Source organism: Typopeltis vanoorti, chromosome 20, assembly GCF_054136105.1.
Source record: "Typopeltis vanoorti isolate ZY-2024b chromosome 20, IOZ_Tvanoo_1.0, whole genome shotgun sequence".
Lineage (NCBI taxonomy): Eukaryota > Metazoa > Arthropoda > Arachnida > Uropygi > Thelyphonidae > Typopeltis > Typopeltis vanoorti.
The window spans coordinates 61971294-61983566 of NC_143568.1; the positions used below are offsets into that span (position 1 = coordinate 61971294).

General features: G+C 37.1%; 1 protein-coding gene across 1 annotated transcript in view; it reads right to left on the minus strand.

The window, feature by feature from the left end:
- CRMP (Collapsin Response Mediator Protein) overlaps window positions 1–12273 on the minus strand; it is a 242908-nt gene that overhangs the window by 145315 nt on the left and 85320 nt on the right. The window contains exon 5 of the mRNA XM_090409720.1: window positions 2457–2525. Within this exon, the coding sequence (XP_090265846.1) occupies window positions 2457–2525 (69 nt within the window). The remainder of the gene's footprint in view (window positions 1–2456; window positions 2526–12273) is intronic.

The window sequence follows — 12273 nt, forward strand, 5'->3', positions numbered from 1 at the left end:
CCCCCATGTATAAGACGAACCTTACTTTTTCAAACCCAAAATTAAGAAATCAATATTTTAAACATCTCCAGTGTCTAATCATACACTCAGTGGGAGGAGGTCCAAACTGTCTTTCTGAAGCTTTATTTCCATGTTGTTTTGCATAATTGATGACTTTTAACTTGAATTTTGAAGAATATGACAATCATTTTTTATTTTCAGACATTTTTATGGGCTAGTGTTCAAAATATTGTTAATGCATTAACTTACCCAGCCAACAAGTTGCACACTTATGAATGCTTTCAGAGTTCTTATTGGTTTATTCAGAATCAGCCGTTAATGACGTCAATCGACAGAGTTAATAAAGGCTAGTGATTGGAGGAAGCCTGTTCACAGAGACAAGGTACTGAAGTTTCACCACGGCAACCACAGATCTCTCAATCAGTTACCCCCCCCCCACCCTGTGTATAACACGACGCCAATTTTTGGTCTAAAAATTTTAGAAAAAAGTATCGTCTTGTACACGGAAAAACATGGTATCTATCACACTTGCCTTGCAATCACCATTATTACCCCTTACCTGATATATCTCATCAGTCTCAATTATCCTTTTCCCTCACATCCTGATCCATTCCTATGCTGATCATTCCCATAAACAACGCATTCACTGCTACTTCCAACAGCTACTCTCCCTGCCATGTTTTCCTGTCCACCCTGACTAACCCTGTTTCCTGCATTCTTGTTTTGTCACTCTCACAAAATTAGCAATCTCATTTACAACCACTTCAGTCTCACCGGTTTTTTTCTTTCTCTCTTGGTCTTTCACTTCACATCTTACTTCATCTGATCTGATGCTCACATCGCTCACTGTACTTCCATATAGCAACAATTTCTCTAGTTCACTCCCACCAAACCTATTCAAATGAAATCTGTCACTTTTGTACAAACACATTCTTCCCTCAAATACATGCAACACATTTACAAACTGTACTTCTTTCTCTTCACACATCTCTGCCAGCATAACATTCATGATTCTTGCTCTTCATCTCAAATCATCATTGTCATTTCCCAGTCACACACTTACAATGTCTCCTATTACACTGTTATCTTTTAGTCTCCTCATAGCCTCCTGATATTCATCCTTACATTTGCCATATGTCCAAATAAACCATTTGTTCCCACAATCACCACTAACTAACTCTCCTGCTTGTTTCCTTCTCATATCCAAATTTTCCTTGATTCTATCCTTTTGCACTCTTTCATTTCTTTCCATTAAATTTCTGATATCATTTTAGATATTCATCATTTCAGTTCTCATTTTGTGAACAACTCAGTCTTCAAATCCTGTATTCTGGTAATTTCACTGTGTTACTCCAATAGTTTCGCTCTGTTGCTCCAATAGTCTCACTCCCTGTTGTTCTGCCATTCCTTTCTTCTGTTTCCTCATTCCTACTTTCTTTTGCTTAAATATTATCACTTCCTTGCATTTCTTCATTTATATGTTCTCTCATTCTCACCCACTTTCATTTCGTTATTAATAGTCTTTCACATCCCCATTTACACTAACTTTCATTCTTTCAGTCTATTTCATATTTGCTGATATCTTAGTCCAACAAAATATCATCTCCTGCTCAGTCTCTACAAACACATCTTTCATTGATAACATCAAACCATTCTCAAAAAGTCTATGATATTAATAGCATTTGATTTTTGCACTGCATGGCAAGCAGATCTTGTTCACACCACAGTTTCTTTAAAGGCAAAATTCAGTAAAAAAGTCGAACTAAAAAATCCACAAAGGCCAGTGCAATGGGAGACTATTGTTGAGTTCTTCTAAGAGAGAGATTCAAAGATGCTTACTTAGATTAGGAAACAAATTAAGTTTTTTACTCAAGCTATGTTTATTTTCAACTATTTTTAATAGTATCTATTTCATTTTCTCACATATCATGAATTATATATGCATTCTGAAAAATTAATTTTTTTTTTTTTTTTTTTCCTTTCCAATTTAACAACTATGGTTGTTTTTTAACTTATCAGTGAACCTTGCGACTCCATGGGATCAGGAAAATAATAAATGATGATACTTAGCAATTTTATATTTTTGGCATACTTGGACAAACAAACAAACTAACATGCTTAATAATATTCAATTCTATTCCTAAAACACATAAAATCCACCAAGTCAAACCTTTGTCAACACAACTATATTTAGAAATCATAAGATAAAAAAATAACAGAAACTGTAGTCCTATTCAAAGATTTTGATTTTTTTAATGTAAAATATATTAAGTTACTACATTTCTAATCTAAAAAAAATAAATTTTTTTCTAAGAAAAATATATCGATTTCTTTGACTGAGCAAAGAATCAAAATGCTGATTTTTCCAATTCAAAAACTTGTTTTTTCACACTTCCCAACTTAATGATGTTCTTTATTAATATAAACAAATTTATGTGTGATAAAGGAAAGAATACCTCTTCAGGTCTACTGTATAGGTGTGCCTCTGGTCCAGTGATGCCCAAATCCAGCATTTTTTTCTCATTCTATAAAATGTTAAAAAAAATTCTATTACTCTTAATGCATATCATGCTCTAGAAAACCTAATTCAATAATTAGTTTTGAAACAGTTAATATAATAATTTCATATATGGTAAATAAACAAATAAATAACATTATGCTTTACAATTGCTACATCAAAACAAAATGAGACTGAAGTAGTGCTTATTCAAACATACAATATTTACTTGAGAATATCAAAGATATAGAAATTACCATTCATTAATGAAGAAATTTCAGTTATGACTCACACACACCAATTCTAGTCATAAATACTGTTACAACCTGAAAAACACAAACCTTTAATCTATCAGTAAATCATTAACAGCTCTTCAGCACGAACAAACCACATGTATAATATGCATATAGCAGCAATTTGAAGTACAACAGATTCAGTTCAGGTCTTCAAGATGACCAATCAGATGGCGACATGTGGTCAAGCACATTTTCCTCCAGCCACTGCTGTGTGGTCCTTGCCTTGTTTGTGCAGGGACTGAGTCCTGTTGGAAGGACTAACAGTACTTTCAGTACAACAGAACATATGATATGTCCCCTAAATACCATGAAACATGGTGTTTAGGGGACATACCATATGTTCCAGCATGATGTCTTGATACACTTGAGCAGAGGTTTTGACCTCTTTCTTGCAAAAATGCAACTTGGATACCCCCCCCCCCCCCCGAAATGTCACTCCACCAAATCATTTATGCAGGGGTGATGACCTCTCTGAATCCTGGGTGCTATGGCATGTACTGTGTGACCATCCAGAACATATACTCAATCATTCTGGTAGTTAAATGACTCTTCGATGTTGAAAATGAAATGAAATGAAAACTAAGATGAAAATCTCATCTGTGAAAATATCTGTCTGTCATTCATGTACCACCAGAGAAGTGCTTTTGATTTTATCATACTCTGACATAACTTGTAGGGTTAGGAAGTGTCCAGTAGAACAAGAGGCTCTCTCTCTCACCTCTAGGTCATTAGTTAGCACACATGACATTGCTCTCTGCAAAACACTCATCTCTCATGACATCAGTTTCTGTGTTCTTGCCGATAGAGGCATGCTTTCACAAGCCATTGTGTCCTAATATAGTGTAGTCAACCTGTTCTTTGGTGGTCAGATCTGTCTTCTGTATCATTATAACAGTTAATAGTCTGATACACAAACATCTTACTGATCCTGAGTGTTTTTATCATGTTGAAAATAACAGGTGGCTATATCCCAACCGTGTGAAGTGCTATTACAGCTATATGATTCTCATAATCTCCCCACTGTTAACCCATACAGCTAGACAACTCTCTCTCTACCGATAAACATGCAAATGTTGGCCACACACAGCACTACTAACAGAACCAGGCTCTCACAATTCTGCAGGCAGCATGGTAGTGTGAGGAAATTGTAACAGTATTTATCGCAAGACTGTGCATATCAGCAGAGGTTTTGATCCCTTTCTTGCAGAAATGTAACTTTGATATCCTCTGATATGTTATTCCCCCCCTCCAACACACACACACACACACTAAACCATCACTGATGTGGGATAATTATCTCTCTGAATCCTGGGTGCTATGTATATATACATACTATAGTATGTACATCATATGGTGCAAAAAAAAAAAAAAAAAGTACTGAATAACTACAATGATATATGTTATGGAGTAATGGGGGTATTCAGTACTGTTTTTTTTTTTGCACCATACCGTGTGTGTGTGTACAACTGAACACTACCACTACATAACTCATCCACAAACATGTTTTAAATTTTAGATATACAAGACAAAGAATGACGCACACGTTCATAATAATAAGTTACACAGGCACAATATATGAAATCTTATCATAATTTCAGGAACTTCCATTGGGTCAAGACTCACAGATAACCATTCCTACTGCTGCATTTGTGATATCACATCTGAAATTCTTTCACTTTTGCTGCATTCACCTATATAACATATGCTTGCTCCTTAGTAAATGACTACTTCATGGAATTTTTAGTATAGCTCTCCTTAATCTTATCCATTCTTTCTTCTACTCCTCTAAAATATGATAGTCATCCATTAACAGTTCTTAATATACAAATCTTAAATTATTTACCTCTTTTCTTCAAATTATCTCTTTAGAGGAGTGAAAAGCACTGAAGAAAGATAGTTTGTTACAGACTCAATATTCATTATCATCAGACATCCATGGAATCAAAAGACTCAATTATGCGATATCCGTACTATCACACACCTAACTCATCAAATGGTTTCTTAAATGCATTCACCCTCTCTACACTAACCCCACTCTCAGGTAATGCATTCCAATTATCCACAACTCTCCATAGAAACAATCTACTCTCGCCCTGTCTTGTTCCGATTCATTTTTTCCCCTTCCCCAAGGAAGTGTATGTATGAATTTGTTAATTAATCATGTCATCAGTGACTACCTCAATAAATGACACTGGAACATATCAGACATATAGTAATGAAGCAGAAGTGCATGTGGATATTTCTTCATCAGAAAAGGTTTGGGATATTTTAGACCATCAACAAGTTGCATGCAGCAGAAAAATATAATAAAATAATATAGTCCCCAGAGAACGTGGCGAGGAATGTGAGCTGTGCTGAAAAAAGTGCTTTTTTAATTGGTGAATAGTCTGATTTCTGTTGAGATTTGTGCTACGTTGTTTTTCTGTAAAATGAGTGTCCTTCAGTGGTTGTTTTTGAATTTAGTTGCTGTCACTATATTGTGTATTTTGGTTACCAAGAAGACAGGGGGAGTGGTGCTTAAGGATCAGAGCTAAATAACTGAGAGGAAACCTCCACATAGCCTTTAAAAGAATGCAGAGAACCGACCAGGGTTTCTGACCTAATGTCCAATCCTCACCTTCTCATGGTGCACCCTGTTGGGTATCTACCTGGATACTGAACGAACGAGGATGGGCTGACAATTTGGGATTTAGCCAACCAAATTGTATTCTTATTGGCTTAAACCAAAATACAAAATGATGGTACAACATGACAAAATTTCATGCCGGCTGGGGTGTCACCCAGTTAAAGAAGCCCCCCAGGAATATCAAAGAGATGGGAACGTATGTGGAATTATAAAGCAGGTGATTATAATAGTCTTAGACATCAACTTGGTGAAGTTTCATGGAGGGAGGAATTGGAAGGCTGGGATATCATTAGTGCTTGGGAAATTCTAAAGGAATATTTGTTAGCAGCAATAGTAAGCTGTATTCCATAAGTGAAGAAGAGGACACAATTTATGACAAACAATATTAAATAGAAACTGCATGCAAAAAAGAGGCTATGGAAGAGATATAAGGAGACAGGTGAAGAGAAGATGCATGAAGAATATAAGAGACAGGCCAGGAGAATGACTAGTATGGTAAGGAAGGCAAAACTGGAATATGAGAAAAGATTGGCTCTTAGATCCAATGAAAATCCTAGGGAATTTTTTAGCTATGTGGCCAGTAGGAGGAGAAATGACTGTGGAAGAATGACACTGTGGGATAAAAATGGGAATAGAGTGACTGATGCAGAGTACATAGTGGAATTGTTCAATGAACACTTTATTGGAGTATTTCATCCTGGAGGAATCAATTTAAATACTAGAGAGAGAGGGCAGGTTCGAGCTTTAGAGGTGCAGGAGGCAAGTGTGTTCCATATACTGAGTACTCTGGATGTTAGTAAAGCAGTGGAACTGGATGGTATTTCACCACAAGTTTTGAGAGAATGTGCTAAGGAACTGACAGTGCCTTTAACCTGTCTTTTCAATGAAAATCTGGCTGTGGGAAAAGTGCCCATGGAATGGAAGGAAGGTAAGATAGTGCCATTGCATAAAGGCAGTAGCAGACTAGAAGTGTCTAATTATAGGACAGTTTGTGTGTCATCAGTAGTTAATAAGATCTTGGAGAAAGTAGTGAGAGACCGTATACAGCACTGGGCAGATGAGGGTAATGTTATCTGTGAGAGTCAACATGAATTTGTGAAGGGGTGCTCTTGTTTTAGCAATATGCTAGCCTTTTATGATAAAGTTACAAGAGCAGTAGATGAGGGAAAGGCATATACTGCCATTTTCCTAGACTTAGCAAAGGCATTTGACAGGGTGCCACATGATAAGCTGATATTCAAGTTGCAGCACACTGGTCTGGATGTCAGATTGGTCAACTGGATTCAGGATTGGCTGTCTGATAGGTATCAGAGTTGTGTATGGTGGTGCAGTATCAAAGTGGCAAAAGGTTACAAGTGGTGTTCCACAGGGGTCAGTGCTGGGACCTATATTGTTTAACCTTTATATCAATGATATTGTCCGTGGATTGCAAGGGGATATTCAGTTGTTTGCGGATGATACGAAGCTGGGAAGGGTTATTAGTAATAGTGCAGATGTGGTAGCCCTGCAAGAGGATTTGAATAAGCTAGACAGATGGGAAAATGAATGGGGGTATCAGTTTAATGCAGCAAAATGTAAGGACTTGAGGTTTGGGACACATCGATGGGATGCTGCATACTCTATGGGAGGAGTTAAACTGGAGTTATATGGATCACATTATGAAAGAAAGTGGTATTAAACATGATATCAGAAATGGAGATGTTAATGTCAGCTCTTTGCTGTATGCAGACAATGTTATACTTCTAAATAATCCACTACAAGTCTGCAAGATTCCTTGACTAAATTGAATAACTGTTGTAATAGATACGGTATGAAGGTCAGCAATAAAACGACAAAGACAATGAAAATAGGCAGAATCGTTGAAAATGTCAACTGCGTTGTGAACGGAGAACCTGTAGAACAAGTAAAACATTTCAGCTACTTAGGCACGATTTTTAGTAAAGATGGTAAATTAAATATGGAAATAGACAATAGAATCAACAAAGCTGGTATGGTAAGAAGTCAAGTGAATAAATTCATATGGAATAAGAGAGAAATTAGTCGTAACACTAAATTAGCTGTATAGAAGACAGTGTTCAAACCAATTTTAACTTATGGATCTGAGAGATGGGTCAGAAGTAAAACACTTGACCAAAGACTAGAGACCGCAGATATGAGAGTTCTGAGAAAGATTAGAGGTGTGTATAGATGGCATCAATGGCAATATCATATTAAAAAAGAGGATATTAGGAAAGAACTTGACATTGTCAGCATCCAGGAATGCATTAGAAAAGCTAATCTCAGGTGGTATGGTCACTTAAACATAATGGGCGAGGAAAGATTAGCAAAACAAGTGTTCTCTGCCAGGTTGGCAGGAAAACGACCCAGAGAAAGACCAAGATATAGGTGGATTGATACTGTACAAGGTTGCTTAGATGATAGAAAAATAACATCTGATAATGTCTTGACTAGTAACAGACTAATTCAGAGGAAAATTGTAGATCGGAAGTTAGCAATGATGTAAATTTTTCATGTAGTATTATCATATCATGTACACCCCATGAGGGTACATAGCAGGAATTTGATGATGATGATGAAAAAGAAGACAGGGTCAGAATCGGATGCATAACGGTGGAAGAGAAAACGAATATAAAACTAAACAATGAAAACTTATGTTATTTTATTTATATTTAGTATACTTAAATGTTTTGTTTGTACTTTTACTTATATAATTATACTCCCTTATACTTATTCAGCATTTAGTTGTAATAGTTCCTCGACACTATTTTGAATAATGGCATCGGCGGCAGTTAAAATTGCAGATGGCGTATCGCCAAGTACTCCCCCATTTAAAGACTCCATTTTGCATGATATCATGCGGGATTTTGTAGCATGCGGGACTTGTGGAATGTATGCGTCCCAGCGGTTGTATATGTGGCAGGTGAGAGAAGGGGAAATACGTACATGCGTGCAAAATGCAGGCAATGGGAGGAACTTGGCGAGTTAGAAATTACTATAACTGACCTTGTTGAGTCAGAGGCGGGAGATTCTGCATGTAGAGAGATGAGTGATATGATAGAGGGCAAGAATGGTGAGAGAAATATGAATAAAATGAGAGTGGGGAGTATGGAAAGGTTGAAGAATTGTGAATGTTTTCGGAGATGGTCTCAATTGGGAGGCTGAATGGCAAATATGAGTGGCTGACTTGCAGAGAGAGAGAGAGAGAGAGAGAGAAGGCAGAATGTATAATGAATGAGATTAGATGAGAAGTGTGAAAGATTAGATTAGGCAAATGGAAGAGATGAATGCAAGGCAAATCAGAGTAGGAGTGAGAGAGAGTTATGCGAATGATAGAGGAGGAGAGAATAGGAACAGTAGAAGAGAGGGAATGAGAAGAATGCAAGGAGGCACTGGAACCAGGGATAGTGTGATGTCAGTAAGGCAGGTAAGTAGGGGAACACAGAAAGAAAGTGTTAGAGGAGAGAGAGAGAGAGAGATGCATGTGAGCAATCGAGGAACAGGGTGGTTAAGAGGTATGGAGACTCAATGATCAAAAGTGTTCAAAATAGGATGCATGAGCAGTGTTTACCTGGAGGAATGATAGAAAGTGTAGCTATGGCAATTAAGAAGGGTGAATGAGATGATTGTGATGGTGGGAACAAATAACTTGGGAGGTAATGTAAATTGGGGTAGCGAGAGATATGGGATTCTTGCTTGAGGTTGTACGAAAGAAGACACAGAGAGGAAAGATAGCGTGTGCATTGCATTGGTATGATAGTGACGAGCTGAGCAAAAGAGCAGTAATGTTGAATAACATAATAGCTAGAATATGTCAGAAGAGAGGATTAGAATATGTGGATGCTTGGAGGGGTTTTGAGGAGAGAAAGGAATTGTATGCAAGAGACCACTTACATTTGAATGAGGAAGGACATAGACATCTGGAGTGATTGCTGGTCTGAATGAGTCGGTGTGTGTCAATGCAGTGAAACTAGAATGCCCAGGGTGGATGGTAGCATGGGTGGCCTCTTGTGGGAATGGGTACTTGGGAGAAGGGGGACGACATCAGGTAATGCTGAGCCCAGTCGAGTCTAGAGGGGATAATGCTGGGTATAGAAACAGTGGCATTTTTATGCTTTATACTAATACCAGGAGTAGTTGGAATAAAAGAGAGGAATTGGTGGTGCTGATAGCATCAGCCTGGCCAAAGATTATTGGGATCACAGAGACATGGTTGACAGAAGAGGATATAATCACAGGAATGGAGGTAGCAGGGTACAGCATTTTTCAGCTTGATAGGAAGGGAAAGCTTGGTGGTGGAGTACTGCTTATGATAAATGACAACTTATGCCCTCTAAGAGCAGAGACTTTGGAAGGCAGCGACATTAATGATTTTGAAAACATATGGTGTGAGGTAGAGGTGACCAAGACGGGATATTTAGTGGAGTGCTGTAACAAACCAAGGAGCAGAGGGTGTGGACCAGTAGATGTTTAGACAGTTGAGCTTGGCAAGTGCAAGAAGAATGACTGTTATAGGAGATTCTAACTACAGCAGTATAAATTGGGGATAAGGGAATGGATTCATTTTAGAAATTATGGACTTCACAACCGTGTTATATAAAACTCTTAATTTACCGACATTTCGATCTTCATATTAAGATCATCATCTGGAGCATATACAAATATACAGGACAAGCTGAGTTACATTACATACAGTAAGCTAGAGACACAATGATTAGGTCACAAGTTATTCTACTGGTATGACCTCTAGTGAAAAAAAAAAAAATTTAATTATTTAGAAACTACAAACTAAATTCTATTTATGATAACATGAATAAACATTCTTTCTTATAGATAGTTTTCTTTCAGTAACAATGATGTCCTATTTTTAGCATTATAACTGTTATTTTTGATTTAGGATCCTGGATTATCGATAGTCCTGTTTATAGTGACTCTTAGAGAGGAAGGTTCCGTGGGTCGAATATGTGCCTTCCATATGTTTGGGATTTTTAGACCATCATTATTGTTCAGATTGGGGTGGTTGATAATAATCTCACAGACTTTCTTAAATTTGTGATCATACCACGTTTTGGTGTGATATAAACAACTAGCGCTTTTCCAGTCAGTTCTATGTAAGATGTTCAGCGCATGATTAGAAAGGCCAGCTTCACGATAATTATTATATTTAATGTGTCGTTTTTGATTTTTTTTGTCCGATAGGAATTGTGCATCCTGTTTCCCCTATATATGGTATGTTACAGGTGCAATAAATACGGTATAGTCCAGGGTGGGCCAGCAGAGGGAGTAAGTCTTTGGATGAGTTGAGTAAGCTTTTTAATTTTGCAGGAGGTTTAAAGGTGGCTTTGAGATTATATTTTTGTAGCATTCTGTTTATTTTATCTGATGTCCCTTTAATATAAGGAATGGTTATAGTTTTACTGTAGTCTGGTTTGTCTTTGTTTTTTATTGAGTTCTTGTAGAGAATTTTGTTAATAGTGTTTTGGCTGTAGCCATTTTTTTGAAAAGTATTGCTGATAACTTTAAATTCATCTTTCAGTACATGTTCACTGGAGAAGATCTTCAGAGCCCTGTGTTTTAGAGTATTAATGACACCAAGTTTTTGTGTTGGGTGGTGGTATAAGTTTGTGTATATATTGGCCAGTATGTGTCGGTTTCTGGTAAAAAGTGAAGGAAAGATTGCCAGAAGGAAGACGTGTGACAAGCGTATCTAGAAATGGAAGTGTGTTCTGTTTTTCAATCTCAATTGTGAACTGTATGCATTTGTGTTGTTTGTTTAGGTGGCTAAGGAATGTGTGTAGTGTCTGGCGGCCACGTGACCAGATCGTGAAAACATCATCAACATATCTAAGCCAGACTTTGGGTTTTAAAAGAGGAATCTAAAGCATGTTGCTCAAAATGTTCCATATAAAAGTTAGCAACAGAGGGGGATAATGGCAAGCCCATGTCTGTGCCTTATTTTTGTAGGTAGAAAGCGTTTTGCTATACAAAATAACCAGAATGTAATATATGCATAAAGAGCACCATGATATCAGGAGGGAATTTGTTCTGTAAAAGAACAATTGTGTCGTTGATTGAGACATTCGTAAAGAGGGCAGAGTCGTGAAAACTGACTAAAAAATTATCTTTTTCTAATGTAATGTCTTTGTCAATGTTTATAACGTGTTGTGTGTTTCTGATATAGGAGGAGGAATGACCTACCAATTCCTTGAGTGTTGCCACTAATTTCTTGGCTAAGTGATAATTCGGGCTATCTATCCCATCGACTATCTACTGGAGTGGTGTGTTTTGTTTGTGAATTTTCGGTAGCCCGTAAATTCTTGGGGAACAAGCATAGTCCGGAAATAGTTTTTTGGCCATATCTTCGGGCCATGTGGTAATTCTCTGTTTTCTTTTTTATTCTATTGGTTGGGTTGTAGTTAACGAGTTGGTATGTATTATTATCCGAGACTAGCAGATTCATTTTTTCTAAATAAGTGGTTCGGTTTAAAATAACGGTGGCACTTCCTTTATCAACTCTACTTATTACAATGTTCGGATTTGATTTTAATGCTGTTAATTCATGTTTCATTAAGTTGAACACCTTACATAGAACTGACTGGAAAATTGCTAGTTGTCTACATCACACCAAAACATGGTATGAACACAAATTTAAGGAAGCCTATGAGATTATTATCAACCACTCCAATCTGAACAATCATGATGGTCTAAAAATCCCAAACATATGGAAGGCACATATTCGACCCATGGAATCTTCCTCTCTAAGAGTAACTATAAACAGGACTATAGATAATCCAGGATCCTAAATCAAAAATAACAACTGTAATGCTAAAAACAGGACATCATTGCTACTGAAAGAA